Source organism: Trichosurus vulpecula, chromosome 2 (assembly GCF_011100635.1).
Source record: "Trichosurus vulpecula isolate mTriVul1 chromosome 2, mTriVul1.pri, whole genome shotgun sequence".
Classification (NCBI taxonomy): Eukaryota; Metazoa; Chordata; class Mammalia; order Diprotodontia; family Phalangeridae; genus Trichosurus; species Trichosurus vulpecula.
This window is the reverse complement of record NC_050574.1, coordinates 713,374-736,361: the sequence shown is the minus strand read 5'-3', so window position 1 is coordinate 736,361 and position 22,988 is coordinate 713,374. Positions and strand designations below refer to the sequence as shown.

Below are 22,988 nucleotides of genomic sequence, written 5' to 3'. Positions count from 1 at the left end.
CCTCACTCTCTCACTCCCAGATCCAATATGGTGCCAGGACCTGTGAGATTGCCTCTGCAGCATCTCCGACATGCCCCCTTCTCTCCCTGGGCAGGGCTCTCACCTAGGGGCAGACCCTCATTCCCTCCTACCTGGACTATTGCAATAGCTGCTGGGGGGGAGGGGTCTGCCTACCTCCAGCTCCCCCTACTCTAGTCTTCCATTCATCCACCAGTGATTTTCCTAAAGTCCATGTCCAACCATGCCACACTTCGCTCCTCCCCACCAACTTGTGGCTCCCCCTTATGGCCTCCAGGATCAAATACAAGATGCTGGGTTTGGCATTCAAAGCCCTCTGTAACATACCCAGCCTCCCCAATCTCCTTACACCTCATTCCCCAATAGAGAGAGACTCAATGGTTGTGTGCTCTGGTCATCCCCTATGCACAGAATGCTGCCTTCCTCACTCTGTTATTATTGACCTCCCCGGCTCCCTTCAAGTCCCAACCTACTCCACTAAATTCTAGAGCCTCTCTTTTATTTTCCAGCTATCTTGTAAATGGCTGGCTTGGTGTATATTTGTTTGCATGGGGTCTTTCCCATTAGATTGTAAACTCCTTGAGGCCAGGGAAGGTCTTGTGCCCCTTTTCTCCTCCCATCACAGAGCACCAGGCACCCAGCCCATAGGCGCTTAATGAATTCTTATTGATTAGATCCCAAGGCTGCAAATGTGGTTCTCATTTCCTTTGGAGACAGGGACTGATGGAGAGGGGTAGGTGGGGGGACTTGTAAGTGAAACTATTGAAAATTCAGCAAAACATTTGACAAAGTTTCTTTTGCTCTTCTGGGAAAGCAGAAGACGGTCGGAGAGATACTGGGCTTTTGGAGGAGTTTTGGAATTGGTTGGCTCCAGGGAGAATGATGAACCAAAGATGACAACGGTACCCTTCCCCAGAAGCAGGGGGTGGAAGCGAACCCTAACCCTAAACGCGCCCAGAAACCAGAGGACCCGCCCCTGCCATCAAGGAGCCTACATTCAGATAGCGGGAGGCCACCCCGCGAGGGACTGGAGCCCCGCGAAGCTAGGGTGCCGTTGGGAGGACCCTTCCCAGAAAGCGGGGTTGGGGGGAGGCAAACCCTAACCTTAAATGCGCAGGCAGCTCTGTCCTTCAGGGTTCACCTGCCTGGACAGCCCCGGGGAAGGCACCCTGGGCACCGGGCTCAGAGAAGAGCTAAGGGGGTCCCTCAAACATCTGGACCCGCTGGAGCGCTGGTCTGCAAAATGCAGGGGCTGTTGGCTCATGTCACCGCCTCAGTCAATCAGCACTTATGAAGCACCTGTTGTGTGCTTGGCCCAGCGCTGGGGACACAAAGAGAGGCACCAGAGGGAGAGAATTAACCGAGGGCGGGTGGTGGGGTGGACCCATCCCACATGACCACCCTGCAGACCCCTAGCTGTGCCCTCGGCCATTGTCCGCGGTCGGGGCGTGTCCACCTGCGCCTGGCCCCTTAAGTCGGCCAGCCCTGATTTGTGTCCTCAGGGTTTGGCGCTTCTGCTGGCCGCCAGCCTTGGCATTCACTCATTCAGGGCTTTCTTCCTTCATTCTGTGGTTCTTTCCCTAGCTTTCCCCCTCCCACCTCCCCATTTTCGCGCTGGACCCCGGCGCCCCCGGCGCCCCCAGGCTCTGGCTGCCACCGGCCCCACCCAGGTTTTCCTCGATCCTCCGGGCGGAGAGAGGGCCCTTCTCGATGGTGCTTTCTGCTACAGGGCCCTCCTAGCCCCAGAGACCAGCCTCTTCTCTATGGTTGAGGCGGGGCTCTCCGAGGGAGTTCCCAGGCCTCCACGCTTCTGGTCATCCAAGGGGGAGGGAAAAGCCTCGGCTCCCTGATCCTACCGCTTAGCGCCCTGCCTACGACGTCACTTCCTGCTGACCATCTCCTCGGCCCCTCCCCTCGAAAGTGAGTACCTGACCCGAAGAGAGCTAGGCTACAGAAAGGCGGTAGCAAGACCGGGGCGGCGGCGGCCTGACCAGAGGGGGCGCTGTGGGTCCGGGGGAACCCAAAGGGTGAGACACAAGGGCAACTCTGAGGAGGGTCCGGACTAGAGGGGGCGCTGCGGGCCTGGGGGAACCCAAAAGGTGGGATACAGGAGCAGCTGTGAGGAGGTGCCGACCCAGAGGGGGCGCTGTGGGTCCGGGGGAACCCAAAGGGTGAGACACAAGGGCAACTGAGGAGGGTCCGGACCAGAGGGGGCGCTGCGGGGCCGGGGGAACCTAAGGGGTGGGACACAGGGCCAACTCTGGGGAAGGGCCGGAGTAGAGGGGGCGCTGCGGGGCCGGAGGAACCTAAAAGGTGGCACACAAGGGCAACTGAGGAGGGTCCGGACCAGAGGGGGCGCTGCGGGGCCGGGGGAACCTAAAGGGTGGGACACAGGGCCAACTCTGGGGAAAGGCCGGACTAGAGGGGGCGCTGCGGGGCCGGGGGAACCTAAAGGGTGGGACACAGGGCCAACTCTGGGGAAAGGCCGGACTAGAGGGGGCGCTGCGGGGCCGGAGGAACCTAAAAGGTGGCACACAAGGGCAACTGAGGAGGGTCCGGACCAGAGGGGGCGCTGCGGGGCCGGGGGAACCTAAGGGGTGGGACACTGGGGCCGCTGTGGGAAGGGGACTGGACCCCGGGGTGGTGCTTTGACAGGGAAAGGGACCAGGGCATGTGTGACATGGAGGGCACTGGCCGAGGGGACATTGTGGGGTGTGTCTGTGACAGGTTTCCTTGTGGGGGCAGGTGAGGATATGGGGGTGACAAAGAGGGCTTTGCAGGACCAATGGACATGTGTATAGTGGGATGAGTGTGGGGGCTTGATCCAGCAGCACCTTAAGGGGTGGGTGAATCTCCCCAGAGAGTTGCCACAGGAGTCATGGTGCATCTGGGTCTGGCCCGGGGCCAGGGTGCTAGATGCTGTCCCATGCCCTTTGGAGAAGGTGTGTCCAGGTTTGGGATGGGGGGGGGGGTTCCTGAAGGGCAGAGTCTCAGAACCGGGCCATTGGGGACCAGGTCTTGTCCAGAAGAGGGACCCCAGGCGGGACGACCTTGTCCGGGCCCATCTGGCCCCCCCCTCACTCTCTGTCCGTCTGTGGCGCAGGGGGTGGGCCATGGCGGCCTCGGCGGCGGCCACGGCCACAGCCACGGCCTCAGCCTCGGCGGCGGCTGCGGAGGCGGTCCACTACATCCACCTGCAGAACTTCTCCCGCTCGCTGCTGGAGACGCTCAACGGGCAGCGGCTGGGCGGCCACTTCTGCGATGTGACGGTGCGCATCCGGGAGGCCTCGCTGCGGGCACACCGCTGCGTGCTGGCGGCCGGCTCGCCCTTCTTCCAGGACAAGCTGCTGCTGGGCCACTCGGAGATCCTGGTGCCGCCCGTGGTGCCCGCGCAGACGGTGCGCCAGCTTGTCGAGTTCCTGTACAGCGGCTCGCTCGTGGTGGCGCAGAGCGAGGCGCTGCAGGTGCTCACGGCCGCCTCCATCCTGCAGATCAAGACTGTCATCGACGAGTGCACCCAGATCATCTCCCAGGCGCGCGGGGCCGGCGCGCGGGGGCCGGAGGACGGGGCTCCGGGGCCCGCCGCTGCGGCCGCCTCTGCCGAGCTCTGCGCGCCGGGGCCGGGGGCCGAGGTCCGCTACAAGCTCCGCGACCTGCTCTCTGCGCAGCAGCAGCGGACCGTGGCCGCGGCATCAGTGGCCGACGCGGGGCCCCACGGCTGTCACAGCCGCAAGCAGAGGCAGCCCGTGCGCCTGCAGCTGCTGGAGCCGCTGCCCGTAGTGGTCAAGGACGAGGAGGGAGAGGCCTCGCCCGCCCGGGCAGCCACCGCGGGGCCAGGGGGCGCAGAGGGCACCAGGGAGGGCTCGGGCCAGGGGGATGGGGCGGAGGACGACGAGGATGAAGACGAGGACGAGGAGGAGGCTGGGGCTGAGGAAGAGGAGGGCGGCGGGGGAGGCTGCTTCAGTCAGTGTGGGGGAGGCTTCTTTAGCGAGGGGCTTAAAGAGCCCCGGAAGGAACCCCCCACCGCAGTGCCGGATTTGACCCCCACAGACCCCCCCGCGGGGAGAGACTATTTTGGCGGGTCGTCGGAAGAGGTGTTCCCCGAGAGCTTTATCCCCGTGTGGCCCAACGAGGAGGTGGCTGAAGGGGGCCCCCGGGATGCGGCTCCCCCGGCTCTAGACGGCCCCCCCCAGGCTCCCGCTCGGCCCGACTGCAGCTTGGGGCCGCCTCCGAGTTCCGGCTTTGGACCTCGGCCCCCTGAGCCCCGCGCTCTGGGCTTTTCCGGCCCCACCGCCGCTGGGGTGAAGGGCGCAGGGGCCTCTGGCCTCTTCCCCTTCCACCTGCCAGCTCCTCCCCCGGGACCCCCCCAGCCTCCGCCCTTCTTCAGCCCCCTCCAGCCCGAAGGCTCTGCAGGAGGAGGCGGAGGCGGGGTCTCTGCTGCCCCTGCCTCGGCAGCTGCGAGCCTGGGAGGGTTAGGCCCCATACAGATCCAACACGGCGAGGGTCCTGGTCCGCCTGCGCCCCCTGGCCCAGGGCCACGGCCCCCAGAGCTGCCTTCCTATGAATGCAGCCACTGCCAGAAAACATTCAGCTCCCGCAAGAACTACACGAAGCATATGTTTATTCATTCGGGTAAGCATAGACCTTAGCCAGGGTGGGGGCGGGGCTGTGCAGGGGAGGAGCCCAGTGTGGCCAACCGAATTAGGAGTTAGCCTGTCCTATGGCAAAGAGGGGAAGAAAGTGGAGGAGTTTAAGCCTCGAGAGGGAAGAGAAAAAAGCCGGGACCTGAGGGGACCTGTTGCGGAGGAAGCTTCCCAGGGACCCAGCTTCATTTGGCTCTCCATACCTAGAGGGCACGGGCTTCTTGCAGAGAGGCAGAGCTGGGGTTGTGTAAGCCAGCCGGGATGTTCCTTACAGGCTATACCAGATAGTCTTTGAAGTGACTTGCAATCCTGAGCTTGTGTGACTTTGGGAGCCAGGGCTTGGCCCCATCCCAGACTTAGAGCAGAGAGGGAGATGACCCAGGAAATGCCCACCCGGCAAATTGACACGCTTGAGATAGAAATCAGGACTGGAAATAGTGTCTTGGAAGTAATTGGCCAAGCGGTGGTAGTGGGAGCTATGGTGTTGAGACCGTGGAGAGGGCAGAGAGGAGCTGAATGCCCGCCTTGGGATGTGACTTACTGAGGAGCAGTTGCGGGGTGGGGGTGCTCAGCCCGGCCCTTCTGACCCTGAGTTTCTCCCGATTTCCCAGGGGAGAAGCCCCACCAATGCTCAGTGTGCTGGCGCTCCTTCTCACTCCGAGATTACCTCCTCAAGCACATGGTCACCCACACGGGGGTCCGGGCCTTCCAGTGTTCTGTCTGCTGCAAGCGATTCACTCAGAAGAGTTCACTCAATGTGCACATGCGCACGCACCGGCCGGAGCGCGTTCCCTGCCCGCTCTGTGCCAAGGTCTTCTCCCACCGTACACTACTGGAAAGGCATCTCAGTTCCCACCCTGCCCCCTGACCCCTTGCCCAGCCCGCAGCTCTCCCACAGCCACCCTAACCTGTTCCTAAGCCAGAGACTCCTAAGAGACCCTTGTGGCCCCCAGAATGTCCAAGGCCACTCTCCTTACTGGAACCTTGGACTCTGCTAGGGGAAGGCGGTCGGGTGGCTGGCTAGCATCTACCTGGGTGACCTCTAGTATTCTAGAGCTACAATGAGACTCAAGCCTTCCCTCCCTCCCTAACCCCCCACCCTCCCCACTCTTATGTTGAGCCTTGGACTCCCTGCATGGGAAGTGTGGCGGTGGGCAATCCTCCGACCTGGGGGAAGGTGGCCCCAGGCTGGCCTTGTATGCCTGCTGTATGTGGCCCTTTTTTGGAGCTGGGAGCCTCCTCTGTGACTGTCCCCAGATTTTTTTGGTTTTTTGTTAAAAGGAAAAAAAAGTGGTGCATTCATAAAATCCTTTTGAAATGCCCCGGCTGGGTAGCAATGCATCTCTAGCCCCTTCCTCACTCTCTGGACTCCAAGAGTAATGGGACCAATGAAGGGTGGTGACAACTGGGTGCACCTATGGATGGCAGCAAATGCTGCACTCTCCACTCCAAGACCTGATACCTGCAGGAGAGCAGAGGTGAAGAGGGTAGGGCAAGGGTGGGGAACCTGCAGCCTCGAGGCCACATGTGGCCCTCTAGTTCCTTGAGTGTGGCCATTTGACTTAATTCAAACTTCAGAACAAATCCCCTTCATAAAAGGAGTCATCCTGTAAAAGTTGGGCTCAGTCAAAAGGCTGCACTCAAGGATCTAGAGGGCATATGTGTCCTCAAGGCTGCAGGTTCTGCCCCCGCCCCCTGTGGGAGATCAGTGTGGAGAGAAGAGAAGAGAGGCAAGTGGGGAGGGACCACACTCTGGTAGGCTTTGAATGTCGGGCTAAAGAGTTGGAATTTGACCTGGTAAGTGATGGGCAGCCATGGGAGATTTCATTGTTTTTTCCAGTATGTGGGCGATAAGTACAGGAGAGGTGAGCAGTCAGGAGGGGTAAATGTTCCAAGGTTACAAGATTCACAGGAGGAGGACCAGAATCCCCGAATCCGAGGGTTGGAATGGAGCCAACCCAGGACGAAAGGCATCCTTTGGGACGCCCTGCCTCACCCACCCCTCCTTCATTTCACCTGCCTTCTCCCACCCCCTTTTATGGGTTGTCTTCTTCCACTAGAATGTGAGCTCCAAGCAGGCACAAACCGTTTGCTTGTATTTGTATCCTCAGTATGTAGTACCACGTCTGGAGCCTTGGAGGCAATTTAATAAATGCTTGTTGACTGACTGACTGACTGACAAATGATGAAATAGCCTAGCTTTGGACGTCAGCCATCGCACTCTGGGACAGCTTGGAAGGTGGAGGAGCTGGGTGGGAAGGGGGGTTAGTGGGCTGCAAACTCCAAGAAGTCTAGCCCCCAAAGCCCCTCTCCATTGAGAGAGGCTGAAATCCGAGGAGCAGGGAGGGAGGTGATTGCACTTTACCTGGGCTGTGAGTGTCAGTTCTGGGCACCACATTTTAGGGAGGACATTGAGAAGCCAGAGAGTCTAGAGGAGGGCAGCCAGGATAGGGAAGGACCATGTGGAGACAGGGATCCTTGAGGGGCATTTTAGGGTTAGAGTTGGCAATGAGCACAGGGTCCTTGATGCAGAATTCTGAAGCACCATAGAGGCCAAATGAAGGCTCGGAGAGGGCCCAGGGCATCTGGCTCCAGACCTGCCCTTCTGCAGTCTCTTCACACAATCTGGGTACAGTCCCTCTTCACATCTTCAGCACTGAGTTCCCCAATCAGGGAAGCCCAGGTGCCTCCCGACTTCTCTTCCTCCTCCTCCCCAGCCCTACCCTTTCTGCATCCTGAGAGGGAGAGGGCAGACTAGGAGTGAAGGAGGGGAAGCTGCAGAGAGGCATTCATGAAGGCCTCTTGTCAGGGAGTCTCTGCTCTTCAGAGGAAGAGAAGGGGCTGGGAAAATGGAGGGTCAGCTGTGCCTTCCCCCAATTCTGTCATCTCCAGGGCAGGAGGGCAGAGGTTGGAAGAGAAAGCAGATGGGCCTGAGCCCTTGGGCACCAGGGGTGGCTGACCTGAAAGTTGAATCGAAATTCAGTCCTGACTTGCATTGACAGGGCCCAGAACATGGGAAGTAAGCCCTGAGAGAGTACAGACCGGTGGGGGGGGGGGGCGGGGTAGATGGGTGGCCAAGCCGGGACCTTTCACTGTTTGAATAATGGCAGAGGGGAAGAAAAGGAGTAAGAGGAGACCAGCCAAAAGGAGGATGGGGGGGGATGTGTGCTGAAGTCTGGAAGACCTAAAGCTGAGGTTGGGGTTCAACATTCTCCTCTGTGAAATGGGACCAAGGACAAGCACTCATGACAGTCCTGCTCCCCTGAGCTGCTCAGTGAGGGGAGGGGAGGAGGAAGGGAACAAGCCTTTAACAAGCACCTCTGTGCCAGGCACTGGACTGATATTCTCTCATTTGAGCCTCACAACAACCCTGGGGCTTTCATGGTCTCCATTTTACCGATGGGAAAACAGGCTGGGAGAAAGCTTGGTAAGACGGCTAGGAAGTAAGCAGGGCCTGGAGTTAGGAAGACCTGAGTCCAAATGCAGCCTCTGACGTGTCCTAGCTGTGTGACCGTAGGCAAGTCACTTCCCCTCTGCTTCAGTTTCCTCGTATGTAAACTAGAGGTGGGAGCTCCACCTCCCTTCCAGGGTGGTTGTGGTGATTGAATGAGATAACAGTTGTAAAGCCCTTAGTCCAGTGCCTGGTACACAGTAGTCCCTTAATAAATGCATATCCCCTTTCCCCTCTCTTCCTGACCCGCGGCTCAGCCTGGGCATTCATCGTCCCTCCACACCTCCCCCAGTTTCCATGGCAACGGGCAGGCCGCGGTGACGTGAACAAGAGGGGCGAGGCTACGGCCGAGGGAAGCCGAGGGGCGGGCTTCGGGAGAGGGCAGGCGTCGCTTCCGGGTGGCTGGGTGGGCGTCAGTTCCGGTGTATGGAGTAGCCGCAGCCCAGGAGGTGAGAGGTCCACCCATCAGAAGAGAAGCTCCGACCTCTGACCTTTGACCCTGACCTCTGTACCCCGCCCCCCTTCCTCCCTCACTCCATGATCTCACCCCTCCCTCCTGTGTATCTGGGATCTGGTCTCCTCCCGGTGTCTCGGTGATCTTTCCATCTTGGGTATATAGTAGGATGTCCATGTATACCGCTTTCGTCCCAGTTCTTACTCCAGAGCCCCGGGATTTCTGGACCAAATCTTCCTTCCTGCCTGGTGGCCTCCAGCCCCGGCTCCTGTTCACCTTTGTTCCCTTCTCTCCTCCAGCTCTAGCTTCTCTGGCCCTCCTCCTTCCCCCTCCTCCCCCCCTGCTCACTCTCATCCTTCCTCCCTCATCCCCCTGCTTCCTCCTCCCCCTCCCTCCTCCTCATTCTTATCCCTCCTCCCTTATCCTGCCTCCGCCTTCCTCCCCTTCCTCTTCCCCCTTCTGCTCACTCTCATCCCTCTTCCTGCCTCCTGCCTCCTGCTTCCTCCCCTTTCTCCCTCCTCCCCCCCTCCTCCTCCTGCTCACTCTCATCCTTCCACCCTCATCCCCTTGCTCACTCTCATTCCTCTCTCTCTCCTCCCCTTCCCCCCTTCTCCTCCTGCTCACTCTCATCCCTCCTCCTGCCTCCTGCTTCCTCCCCTTTCTCCCTCCTCCACCCCTCCTCCTCCTGCTCACTCTCATCCTTCCTCCCTCATCCCCTTGCTCACTCTCATTCCTCTCTCTCTCCTCCCCTTCCCCGCTTCTCCTCCTGCTCACTCTTATCCCTCCTCCCCTTTCTCCCTCCTCCCCCCTCCTTCTCCTGCTCACTCTCATCCTTCCTCCCTCATCCTCCTGCTCACTTTCATTCCTCCCTCTCTCCTCCCCTTCCTCCTCCCCCTCCTCCAGCTCACTCTTATCCCTCCTTCTGCCTCCTCCCTCCTCCCCTTTCTCCCTCCTCCCCTCCTTCTCCTCCTGCTCCCTCCTCTGTTCCCTCCTTCCCTCATACCTCCTCTTCCCCCTCCTCCCCTGCTCACTGTCATCCCTCCTCCCCCTCTCCCTCCTCCTCTGTCCCTTCCTCCCCTCTCATCCCTTTTCCTCTCTCTTCCTCCTCTCTCATTCCTCCTCTCCCTCCTCTCCCTCTCCTTGCTTTCCCTTCTCCTCCTGCTGGACACCTCTGCAGCAGCCATGGCCCTTTGGCCTCTGACTTCTAGGGCCCTTCAGGTAAGTGGTATTTTCCTAGTGCCTGAGTGACCCCTGCCGTCCCACCCTGGGCATTTTCCATCCTGGGTCACCTCTGGACCATGGGGGATGGGCTTGGAGAGTCCAGGGAGCCTGAGGTTCCTCTCCCCTGCTACCCCCCCCCCCCAGTAATAGAGGCAGCACTGCCTTATTGGCTCAGAAAGGAGCTGGGGTGGAGGCCCAGATAATGGAACTAAGGGCCCAGGGGGATTCCTTCCAGGACCCCATGAAGCTGCCCTGGTGTCTCTGTTCATTCTCTTATGTTTTAGACCAAACAGGGGCACTTAGTCCTTCTCAAATAAGACTGAATCGGTCATCTGGAAGGACCCCATCCCCCCTCCAGACCTTGGGCCGACAGGTCAGTCCAGACAAAAGCATTTGGTGTTTCAGGGATCAGTGACCTTCAGGGATGTGGCTGTGACCTTCAGCCATGAGGAGTGGGGGCATCTAGACCCTTCCCAGAAGGCTCTCTACTGTGAGGTGATGCTGGAGAATTACAGGAACATGATCTGCCTTGGTGAGGACCCCAGGCTCTCCTGGGACCCAAACACTGCCCCTTGGAGGGAGGGCAGGGGCCTCAGCTGAGGACAGAGTCATGGGGGTCCTGCTGGGACTGCCTTGTTCACAGGTGGAAGGGTTTTCCTGGCTCCCTTCCCAAGGATGGGTCCTCAGTCCCCGCCATTGCCTTGGGTCCAGGACTGTCCCTGAAAGTCCCTGGGCAGCTCCTTGGAGGCAGGACAGGAGCCAGTGGGCCATTCCTGGGCACCCTGAGCCTGCTGCCTTGTGCCAGCGAGAGGGGCTGGGCTGGACCTGAGGCAGCTTGCTGTCCCCAGGACTCTCCCATTTCTCATCACCAGGACTCGCTGTTTCCCAGCCCAATGTGATGGACCAGTTGGAGCGAGGGGAAGCCCCTTGGACTCCCGAAGGAGAAGGTGCAGGGGGCAGCTCCATGGGTGAGTGTGAGAGAGCGCACTGTGGGCAGATGAGGGAGGCTGGTCATCCCCATGGGGGAGGAGGAGCTACCCTGGAGCCCTCTTCTCCCTACTTCTGTAGCTCAGCCAGGCTGGCAGCGCCCTCACATGCCCTTGCTTATGGATGAAGGAATGAACAGAGAATGAGTGAGCGTGCAGGTGCGCTCTCAGGCCCAAGCTCACTCGGGGAGCTTATAGGTCTGTCCTCGGGCCTCTGGGCTATTCCTCCTCTGTTACCCCCGGCCTTCTGTGGACCCCCAGGATGGCAGTGGTCTTCCTGGGCTTGCCCCTCTGCTTTCCTCCCACCCTCCCGGACTCATGGCTTTGGGCAGGTCTGAAGGCTCCTTGGCCTGGCCCAGGCTCCAAGGGGAGCATCAGTGCTGCTGCTGTGCCGCCTCCCTCCCCCATAGAGCTGACATTCAGTGGCTGTCCAGTTATTCCTTAGGCCAGAATTCCTCAGAACTTCTGTCTGTTCTTTGCACGTTTCCCTTCTGGGGATGCATTCGAGGCATGTTCCTGTCAATGGGGTGGTTTGGTTCTTGGCAGAAATATCAGTGGCACGTTGTGTGTCCTTTCCTTTTTAATTCCTACAGATGCGTTCACATCCAGTCTCAGGAGCTTAGTAGCTGGGTGACCCTAGGCAATCACTTCCCCAGTTGTGCCTCTGTTTCCCCCCTGTTAAGTCGGGATCATGACAGCCTCCCCTTCCTCCCTGAGTAGTTGTGAGGATCCAGGAGACAGGCTTGCACTGCAGTTTGCAAACCCCTATAAATACTCACTATTTATGGGTTTGGAAATGGATTTCTCACTAGCTTTCCCCTTTTTAGATCTGGGCAAGCCATCTAGGAGTCATCCAGAGCAGGTCAGGGCAGATTAAGCCAGGAGCCAATGGCTTCAGATCTGGTTGGATGGCTGACCTTTCTGAGGAATTGGGGAGGTTTCAACATCAGCATACCAGGGGGGCCTCCAGGACGGCCTCCTAGGATCTGAGCTTGTCCCCAGACTGCTGAGCAATTCCATGTATGACGGGGATAAAGCCACAGATAATTGTGGGAGGTAGAGATGGACAGTGGTTGTTTTGAGAAAGAGCTACGGGATTCAATGGCCCAAAAAGTAATTTGGGGTCAGCATTGGCCTAGGTGACCTCAGGCTCCATCAGGGGAGGCCCAGCTTCCAGGACTAGCAAGGGGAGAGTCCCGCTGAGCTCTGCCCTCCTCAGGCCTCCTCTGAGGGGTTGTGGTCAGTTCTGGAGACCAGGGGTCAGCTGCAGAGTGTCCAGAGGAGAGTGGCTAGCACACTGAGGTGTCCTAGGAGGATATGTGGCAGAATGTTCACCTGTTTTTCAAGGTCCTGAACTGAGGATTTACTGATTTCGTCCCTGCTTAATTTTCTTTTCTTATTAAGTGTATTTATTTTAACTTAAATATCTCTATTTGGCACCTGCTACATGCAAGGAACGGGGTCAATGCTGACGATACTGAGACAAAACCATGGGCTGAGTGGGGAGCAGGAAAGGCTGGGGGCAGGGGCGCTGAGGGGGACATGGGACAGCGGGGTCAGCCTCATTCTGCTCGGTCCTGGGGGTAGAATTGGCTGGGGGTGGAGGCGCTGAGGGGGCTCTGTTCATGGGATGGCGGGGTCAGCCTTATTTTGCTCAGTCCTGGGGGTGGAGGCGCTGGGGGTGGAGGTGCTGAGGGTGCTCTGTTCATGGGGCAGCGGGGTCAGCCTCATTCTGCTCAGTCCTGGGGGTAGAACCAGCTGAGGTACAGCAGATTGAGTCAGGAAGAACTGAGTTCAAATTCTGACCTGTGTGTTCCAGGGCAATCACTTAACCTCTGTTTGCCTAGATTTCCTCTCAAATGGGGATAGTCACAGCACCTCCCTCCTGGAGCAGTTGAGTGACATCATGTGTTGTCAAAGCCTGTGGAAATGCAGCTCCCAAGGGGCTATCGATATCAAAACGGCGGGCGGGGCTGCCTCAGGCAGTGGGGGAGGCAGGCAAAGGCAGAACCAATGCAAATGACTAATGTGGCTGCTTCCCCCGGCTTTGTGTTGTGGGCAGGCGAGCATGCCACTTCTGCCTTTGGTCAGTCATGACTAATGAGGTCCAAGGCTTCAGGGCTAACCTCAGATCCTTGAGGCATTTTGTTATGGACCTCTTTCGAATTTGTCTTTGAAGGGTTCAGGATAACCCAAACCTGGGCCTCTGCCAAGGAGTGCGCCTTCATGCTTCAGCTAAGTTCTGGCCGCCGGCTGCTTTCTAGTCCTGAGGCACCTTTCTCCTTTTCCATGCTCTCTCAGACACCCTTGAGGGTGGAGAAGCTAGCCCTGCTCCCTCCCTCTTTTTCTATTTGTCTTCGTCTTCTGCACAAAGGTGGATCTCCTAGCAGAGCAAATAAATCGAAGGATCCCAGAGCAGGTTTCTCCCCATTGTGAGTTCTCGTGGTTAGGGTCCTCATCTGGGGAGGAGGTGGACTTGGGGGATTAAATCGAGTGTAGGGAGAGCCAGGCTCTTCTCGAAGGCTTGTGTTCAGCTGGCTGAGTTACCAGACCTCTCCTTGGGATGTTAGCCAGGTGGGAGGGATGGGGGCCAAATGGAAATACTGTTAGACTGTCAGGGGAGGCAAAGAAAGCGGTTTGATGGCATGGAACAGACTTGTGACAAACCCCATCTCCCTCCCCTCCCCCTTGGCTCTCAGAGGAGACCCTTGCAAGCTCAGTCCTTCCCCACACATACTTAATCCTCCACCCCCGGTCTACAGTCTGTCCCTGTCAACTGGCTCCTTCCCAGAAAGGGGTTGGGAGTGCTTCATTGTCCAGAGCAGGAGGCCTGGACTCAGGAAGACTTGAGTTCAAATCTGGCCATAGACACGCTGGGCAGGTCCTTTAACCTCTTTGTGCCTGTTTCTTCACTTACGAAATGGAGATCATAATAACACCTCCCTCACTGGACCGAATGAGATAATATGTGTAAAGTGCTCAGCCCATTGCCTGGCACATAGTAGGCGCTTAATAAATGCTTATTCCATTCCATTCCTTCCCTGCTGCCTTCCAACATGGCCCCACATGTCCTCACCCTTAAGGAACAAGACCCTACCAACCTTGCTAGATATGATCTTGTAGATTTCCTTCCTTTCTCATCTATATTCCTTAACTATTCCTTCCCTCTGGTTCTCCTCTCACCACCTGCCCCCCCCACCCCCTATTTCAAATTTTGGAACACAGCTTCCATTTTGACTAGACAAGGCATGTCAGCTCCTTCCTCTACTCACCATCCCAGTCATTCTTCAATCCTGAGCCCCCTTTCCTGGCCACCAGTGCCCATGTGTGTTGTCTCCCCGTTAGATCGGGAGCTTTGAGAGGCAGGAGCTGCCTTAGCTATTGTGTCTGACGCCTCATCCATTAGGCCAATGCCTGGCATGTAGGAAACACTTAATCACTGCTTTTTCTGCCAATCTGCTGCCTTCAAGGTTACCAGTGATCTCTTAGTTCTCCAATCCAGGTACCTTTTCTCAATTCTCCTTGACCTCTCTGCAACCTTGGACACTATCCATCACCCTCTTCTCCTGAATACTCTCTTTCTAAGTATTTGCGAAGTGATTTTTTGTCCTGGTTCTCCTACCTCTCTGATGGACGTTAATTTCATGATATATATTATTTAAAATTATCTCAGTCCATGAACTTATTACCTCCTAAAGCTCCCTCTCACCACCAGCAAACCCTGGCAACACCTCACCTGTTGGGCACCACCTTCCTTCTAGTTGCTCAAGCTCACAGTTTAGCAGTCATCTTGGACTCCTCCCTATCTTTCACCCCCAGATTCAATATGGTACCAAAGCCTTTCACTTTCACCTTGGCATCATCTCACAGATTTCACCTCTATAATTTCTCTCCTCCACCCCTAACCCTAAATTTGTTTCTAAGCCTAACCATAACTATATAAATATACTAATCCTAACCCTAACCTTCCAACTCTAACCCTAAATGCCTCTTAACTCTATCATATATATATTTCCCCAATTATATAGTAAAACAATTTTTTAACATTGGGTTTTTTAAGTTTTGAGTTCCAAATTCCCTCTCTGTCACTGTATCTCTCTCTCTCTCTGTCAGTCTCTCTCTCTCTCCCTCTCTCTCCCTCTATCCCTCTGTCCCTCTCTCCCTCTCTCCCTCCCTACCTCCCTCTCTCACTCTCTCTGTCTCTCTTTGTCTCTCTCTCTTCCCCCGTCTCTCTCTCTCCCTCTCTTTCTCTTTGTCTCTCTCTCTCTCCATCCCCTCCCCTCACTGAGATAGCAAGCAATCAGATATATGTTATATATGTGCAATCATGTAAAACATTTCCATATTAGTCATTTTGTACAAGAAGACTTGAGTAAAAGAAAAAGTATGGAAGAAAGAAAGTGAAAAAGCTGCTTCAGTCTGTATGGAAACAATACCAGTTCTTTCTCTAGAGCTGAGTAGTATGTTTCATCATCAGTCCGTTGGGATTGTCTTGGATCAGTGTATTGCTCAGAGTAGCTAAGTCATTCACAGTTAATTATTGTTACAGTGTTGCCGTTACTGTGTACAATGTCTTGGTACTGCTCACTTCACTCGGCATCAATTCGTGTGAGTCCAGGTTTTTCTGAAATTGTCCTGCTTGTCATTTCTTATAGCACAATAATATTCCATCACAATCATATACCACAGCTTGTTTAGCCATTCCCCATTTGATGGGCATCCCCTTTAATTTCCAATTCTTAGCCACTGCAAAAACTTCTGCTATAAACATTTTTGTGCAGATAGGCCCTTTCCCCTTTTTGGGGATGTCTTTATCTCTCCTCACTTTCACTTTGTGTCATCTTGCATAGATTTCACCTCCACAACATTTCTCCAATCTGCTGCCTTCTCTCTCTGACAGTAACACTACCCTGGTGCAGGTTCCCATCTTCTCTCCATCTTGTTACTGTTATTCTGTTATTCAGCAAACTCCCGTGGCTCCCTCTTACCTCTAGGATCATATGTCAGTACTTCTTCACAACTTGGCCCCATCCTGTGTTTCACAGTCTTCTTGTACGTTCATGGACTTTAAGACCTAGTCAAATTGACATTCCGACTGTTACATGGCACTGCATTTCACCTCTCCATGTTTTTGTATTATCTGTCCCCCAAACCTAGAATGTATTCCCTTCCCAAACTCTGCTTAGTTTTTTCCTTCAGAATTTAGCTCAAGCACCATTTCCTACATGAGCCATCCCTGATTGTCCCCCAGCCTCTAGTGCCCCCTAATAACCTTGTGTATATATACATGTTATATCTCCCTATCCCCCAAAATAGAAAGTCTTCTCCTTGAGGGTGGGGACTTTGGTTTTTCTTTCTATCCTTGGGGCTCAGTGTCTTATTTGAATGGAGGCTTTTCTGAGTCCATGTCTAGCACTCAATTCACTATGGCACTGAGCTGCCTATGTCTTAGAATCCTGCAGGCAGACAGAAGAGGGGTATGGGGTATGTGTGGAGAAGACGTAGCTTCTCCCCAGCTCCATTATGCTATGCTTGTTCTCTGAAGAGCAGTTCAGCCCAGCTGCTCACTCAGTGTACGCATCGTCTAGCATGGCCCCATGGGATGGTCACAAAAGAGGGGAAGTGGCTTGCTTTGGCCAAAAGGCCATCGAGAGGATAGTTAAGAAGGCCAGGTTCAAGTCGTACTTCTACGTCTTGGACTTGTGTTCTTGGACAAGTCATCGTATTACCCTGAGCCTTGGTTTCCTTATTTGGGAAGTGGAATAACCAATCTCCCTACATTGTGAAATTGTTGTGGGGGTTGATATAAAAGTGTTTTATGAAGTGTAAGTTGCTATGCAACATCAGGTGTGGTATGATTTTTATTTGTTCCCCCAACTCCCTTCTAGCTACCTCCCTCATTAAAATGTCAGGTCCTTGGGGTCAGCAACTCTTAATTTAAGTCAGCAAGCATATATTAAGTGCCTACTGTGTGCCAGGCACTGCTAAATGCTGGGGATACAAAGAAGGACCTCACAGCCTAATCAGGGAAACAACAAGCAAACTGCTACGTACAAACAAACTAGATAAAGCTAACTAGATAATCAACAGAGGAAAGAAACTAGACTGGAGAGGCTTGGGGACACTTCCTGTAGAAGTGGGACTTTGTTGTGTTTGTCCTTCCTTCTCAAAGAGGACCAGGACATCAGGGGAATGAGGCCATGACTTGCAGTTGACTTGGATTTGAGGGAGGGAGGGCTGTGCAAGGTCACCAGCCTCACTTTCTCCTCCAGAGCCACCTGGGTCCAGTGACCAGATATTCATCAGGATGTCCTGGGAGACCCTGATTCTTTTAGGCTTCACTTTAGGATTCACTTAGAGTGAGGTAAGGCCCATTCAGTGAATAGGCCTCTTTAAGAAGTGAGTCAAGGGATGGCCCCTTTAATTAGGAAAAAAGAAGAAAAATCAAGCTGGGAGGGGAAGAGAGATTTGAAGGAAACCAAGGAGGTCAGTTTTCAAAGTGAAGGAGTGAGGACATTCTAGGCATGGTGGACAGCTAGAGAGAATGCTTACAGTCAGGAGATGGACTGTTTGTGGAGTAGCCACGAGGCCAGTGTCACTTGGAGGCAGGTGTAATGTGTTAGAAGGCTGAAGAGATTCAGATGCCAAGTAGAAGATTTTTTGTTTGATTCTGGAGGTGATAAGAGGCACTGGACTTTATTGAGAAGGCTGTTGCAATAATCCAAGTATGAGGAGATGAGGCACCAGAATCAGAGAAGAGAAGGGGACATATATGTGAATTACTACCAAGGTAGAAACAGTAGAACTTCTCAACTAATTGAGTATGGAAGATGAGAGAGAAAGTGATGTTGAGGATGACACCTAGGATTGGAGCCTGGATGACTGGGAGCATGGTGGTATCCTCTACAGGAAGAAGGTAGGGTCTGGGAGGAAAGATAAAGCCTTCAGTTTTGGACATGACGAATTTAAGGTGTCTGCTGGGCATCTAGTTTGAGATGTCCAACAGAGAAAAGAGACTGGATTTCGAAGAGTTTAGGGCTGGACAAATAGATCTGAGAATCATCTTCATAGAGATGATAATTGAATCCATGGGAGCTGATGAGAGTTCACCAAGTAAAATGATATAGAAGGGAAAAAAGGACCCTAGACAGAGCCTTGGGGGATACTCATGGTTACATAGTGTGATCTGGATAGAGATCTCACACTGGAAACTGAGGAATAGTTACACAGGTAGGAGAAGAACCACGAGAGAGTAGCATCCCAAAAATCTAGAGAGAAGAGTATGAAGAACGAGAGGGTGATCAGGAATGTCAAAGGCCCCAGAGGTTAAGAACAGTGAGGACTGAGAAAAGGCCATTGGATTTGGCAGTGTCAGTGGAATGATGAGTGGGTAGACAGTCTTCTCAAATTAATTATAGAAGGGAAGAGAGACATGTGATGATAGCTAGTGGACTGGATGCATCAAGCAAGGCTTTTTTGAGGATGGTGGAGATAAGGTTGTGTTGGTAGTCAGCAAGTGCTTGCTTGAATTTGTATCTTCAGTGTTTGTGTTCATTCTCTCTCTCTCTCTCTCTCTCTCTCTCTCTCTCTCTCTCTCCCCCCCTCTCTCCCCCTCTCTCTTTCTCTTACTCTGTCTCTCTTTGTCTCTCTTTTCTTCCCCCATCCCTGCCCTTTAAAGTTTATAGCAGGTGGCTATGGGAACTATTCATATGTATTTTTTAAATTTCTTTCAGATTGGGTTACCAGCCTTGAAACCAAGGAGCCATTTCCCAAGCAGGGCACTTCTATGGAGCAATCCCTGGAGAGACTCTCATGGAATGAATTCTTTGTCTCCAACCTAAGAGAAGCCTGTGAATGTGGTGTTGACTTAGAGAAACTGCATATCAATGAGAATAAATATTCTCAGCAAGTCAAGGTTACCCAAAGAAATACTTCTAATAAAGTGGGTGGGTATGAATGTAGGAAATATGATAGAAGGACCAGTCTAGGGCCTATCCTTTTTCCACAGCAGAGAATATGTAATGCACAGAGAATGTGCTTCAGTCTGTATTCTGAACCCAGTCTCTGGAATAGAAGCTGCTCCAAGAGGATTGTTTCTCAGTTTAATGAATGTGGGAAAGCCCTTAACCACAGTTCAACCATTATTCTCCCTCAGGCAGTTTACACTGGAGCCAAACCCCAGAAATACAATGAATGTGATACCTTTTCCCAGAGCATGCATCTTACTAAACATCAGGGAACCCATCCTGGAGAGAAGTTATGTGAACATAGTAACCATGGGAAGGCCTGCAAATGCAGCTTATCCCTTACATCCTATTACAGGATTCACAAAAGCACAAAGCTATATGATTGTAGTGACTGTGGGAAGGCCTTTACCTGCAGTTCATCCCTTACTTCCCATCATAGGATCCATACTGGAGAGAAACCATTTGGATGTGGTGACTGTGGGAAAGCATTTCACCTGAATAAACAGCTTATTCGACATCAGGCAATTCACACTGGAGAAAAGAAGCCTTATGAATGTAGTGCATGTGGGAAGACCTTCCTCCATAGAACAGAACTTACTCAACACCGGAGTATTCACACTGGAGAAAAACCATATAAGTGTAGTGAATGTGGAAAGGCCTTCACCCGAAGCTCGTCCCTTATTTCCCATCGGACAATTCATACTGGAGAGAAACCTTATGTGTGTCATGAATGTGGAAAGGCCTTCCGCTTGAGAAAACAGCTTACTGGACATCAGAGAATTCATACTGGAGAGAAGCCTTATGAATGCATGGAATGTGGGAAGGCTTTCCGCCTGAGCATTCAGCTTACTCGACATTGGAATATTCATACTGGAGAGAAACCCTATGAATGTCATGAATGTGGGAAGGCCTTCCGCTGGTGCAAACAGCTTACCCGACATCGAAGTAGTCACACTAGAGAAAAACTTTATGAATATCATGAATTTGAGAAAACTGTCTGCCAGAGGACAGAGCTTGCTCTTCATCAGAGTAGTTTTGCTGGAGAGAAAGCTTATGAATGTAATGCATGTGGGAAGACCTTTAACCGAAGCTCATCTCTCACTTCTCATCGTAGGATTCATAGTGGAGAGAAGCCGTATGAATGCAATGAGTGTGGCAAGGCCTTTCGCCTAAGCAAACAGTTGACTGCACATCAGAGAACTCACACTGGAGAGAAACCTTATCTATGCAGCGAATGTGGGAAGGCCTTCACATGCAACTCTTCCCGTATTTCCCATCATAGGATCCATACTGGAGAGAAACCTTATGAATGTAATGAATGTGGCAGGGCCTTTAGCCGGAAAACAGAACTAATGTATCATCAGAGAATTCACACTGGAGAAAAACCTTATGAGTGCATTGAATGTGGGAAAGCTTTCCGCCTGAGTGTACAGCTCACTAGACACCGGAGTATTCACACTGGAGAGAAACCCTATGAATGTCATGAATGTGGGAAGGCCTTCCGTTGGTGCAAACAGCTCACTCGACATCGGAGTATTCACACTGGGGAGAAACCTTATGAATGTAATGAGTGTGAAAAATCCTTCCGCCAGAGGGCAGAGCTTATTCAACATCAGAATATTCATACTGGAGAGAAACCTTTTGAATGTAATGAATGCGGGAAGGCCTTTAACCGCAGCTCTTCTCTTATTTCCCATCACAGGATTCATACTGGAGAAAAACCATTTGAATGTAATGAGTGTGGGAAGGCCTTTACCCGTAGCTCATCTCTTACTTCCCATCACAGAATACACACTGGAGAGAAGCCATTTGAATGTAATGACTGTGGAAAATCCTTTCGCCAGAGTACACAGCTCACTCGACATCAGACAACTCATGCTGAAGGAAAACCCTATGAAGCTCCATTCCCCTGAATGTTAAGAATGTGAGGATATTGGCCACAGCATAGACTTGACTGAAAAGGAGAGAATTCCAACAAAAGGCAAACTCTAGGGATCATGCAAGGAACCTCTTCCTACTTTGCCACACAGTGACTTCTCAGCTCCCTCCATCCACTGTTGGACTCCCCCCACCACTCCACTCATACATACTTAGTAATGACAGACTCCTGAGATTTGACAGAAGCTTGTTCTCTCAAGTCCCTTCAGAAGTTCTCAGCATCATTACCCACCTTTCCTCAATCAGGCTGATCCCTCCCACCTCCGCCTGCCTACCCTAGACCTCATCACCTCTTTTCCTTTGGAGTCTTCACAACTGCCTTCAAATATGTTGAAAGTCTCATACTTAAAAGAAGTACTTCACACCACCTTGAGCCTTCCCACCATCCATTACCAGTCCATCTCCTCCCTTCACAGCCAAAGTTCTTGGGAAAAACTGGCTGTGCCCAATTCCTCCAGCACCTCATCATTCACCATGTCCTTAACACAGAGTCAGAGGGGTCCAATGGAAAGTGAAGTGGCCAGAGTTAAGGACACTGGTTTGGACCCCATCTTTGATGATGGCTATGAGTCTGATGTTGGTCAAGCCACTCCACCTGGTCCTCAGTTTCTTCATCTGTAACATGATGAGTTGGCATTGGAGTCTCTATCAGCCCAGCATCTGTGACATTCTTTTCCATGGTCTCAGGCTGCTAGGTGGAGTTGTGGACCTTTAGTCAGGAAGATGCAAGTTCAGATCCTGTTCCAGACACTTCTTTTGTAACCAAGAGTGAGCCCTTGGACCTCTCTCAGTCTCAGTTTCCTAATCTGTGGAATGGGAACAATGATCGCTTCTACCCCTAGAGGGTTGTTAGGGTTAGGGTTCAAGTGAGATGGTCTCGGTTATCACTGTGACCTATCATGCTGTCATTACTACTGGAATTGCTTTCTCAGAAGTCACTGGGGACCACGCAATTGCCAAGTAGGCTGACTTTAAAAATTATTCCTTTCCCTCATTTTTATGTGCAGTATTTCATGCTGTCTGCGCCCTTCCTGGAGAGTTTCTCCTGCCTTGTCTTCAAAGGCCCTGTTCTCTTTTGGTTTTGCCCCCCTCTTTCCTTCCCTAACTGGACTTCCTCTGTCTCCAGTGTCTCCTTGTTCTTTCTCCACTCCATTAAGGACCCTCGGGGTCCTGCACTCTGTCTCCCACTGTGTTAGAGACAGCTCTGGTTCCACTTTGATCTACAGCAAGTCAGCATCACCATAGCATTCCCATGGATGCCTGACCTTGCCATCCCCAGTAGGGGCACTTGGTTCAAGATTGACATAGGTTCTCTTGTTCCTCCGTCTGTGGATTTTGATGCTTGTGCGCTCTGCCCTCAGTGCCAGACATCTCCTCTAGTGTGTGTCCTCTCCATGCCCTTCTTCTGTCCCAGTTCTTCATAGTGCTGCCTGGTACTTCAGAGACAATCCTGGGTGCCTCTGCACAGGGGGGACCAGCCTGGACAGGGGAGGTAGTATATTTCTGCAATTCTCACTTTCTCCTTCTTTGTCCATGGTGCCAGATTCTATACTGTTCTCCATGTACTTTGCAGGTGCTACCCTACCTCCTGGTTTGGGCTAGGTGCAGTGCCTCCTCCCCACCTTTCTGCCCTCTGTCCTTGGTGCCAGCCTCTCAGCAGCCCTCTCACAAATCATTTGTCTTGTTAGCACTTTGCCTGCTATGTCCTAGGTGCTTAACAAATGCTTGTTGCCCCACCAGCTTAGACTGGGGGGGCGGACCGTGTCTGCAGTGTCCCTTCCCCTTCCCCTTTTCTGCTCTCTGTGCCCAGCCTGATTCCAGACTATTCTCGGGTACTAAATAAATGCTTGTTGACTCACGTATGCTCTCCCAGGGGCCTTCAAACCCCAGATCACAGGCTAATGGCTTTTCCTAGGCTAACCCTAATTCTGCACTTGCCCCCTGCATGCCAGGTGTAGACATGTGTAAACAGCTGGCTTTTAATAAATGTGGCCTTAAATGATGATGGGAGAAGCTTCATATCTGGCAGCCAGTAGGCACTCCATAAATGCTTATTCCTTCCTAAGCCCTTGGCTTTGGGGAGGGGTGGAGCAGGGAGGGCTAAACAGGGCTACTTATCACTGGGGAGGGGGAGGGGAAAGAGAATCTTCTACGTCCCCTCTGGGCCTCATTCCTCTGTCCAGTTCCTGGCCCTTCTTTGGGTATGCGCGCCCTTGTGGCCGGGCCCTTGAACCACATTTCCCAGATTAGACTAAAGACGGGCAAGTGAGAGGGGTGGTGTGACGTCGCTTCCGTTCCCTCCTTTCCCTT

General features: G+C 53.3%; 1 protein-coding gene across 1 annotated transcript; it reads left to right on the top strand.

The window, feature by feature from the left end:
• The first annotated feature begins 3,087 nt into the window (after positions 1–3,087).
• Positions 3,088–22,699, top strand: LOC118840363 (zinc finger protein 585A-like). The gene is made up of 7 exons (XM_036747852.1): positions 3,088–4,650; positions 5,273–5,520; positions 8,405–8,536; positions 9,659–9,784; positions 10,193–10,319; positions 10,660–10,755; positions 18,507–22,699. The coding sequence occupies exons 1-7, from the start codon at positions 3,132–3,134 to the stop codon at positions 20,651–20,653; spliced, it is 4,395 nt and encodes a 1,464-aa protein (XP_036603747.1). The 5' UTR covers positions 3,088–3,131; the 3' UTR covers positions 20,654–22,699.
• Positions 22,700–22,988: the final 289 nt, after the last annotated feature.

Excerpts from the sequence above, each read along its gene's own strand:
- LOC118840363 (XM_036747852.1), top strand. The coding sequence starts at position 3,132 with ATGGCGGCCTCGGCGGCGGCCACGGCCACAGCCACGGCCTCAGCCTCG. Across the intron at positions 8,537-9,658 it reads GGGTGGGCGTCAGTTCCGGT|CTCTCTCTTCCTCCTCTCTC; the intron begins GTATGGAGTAGC and ends TCATCCCTTTTC. Across the intron at positions 10,756-18,506 it reads TGCAGGGGGCAGCTCCATGG|ATTGGGTTACCAGCCTTGAA; the intron begins GTGAGTGTGAGA and ends AATTTCTTTCAG.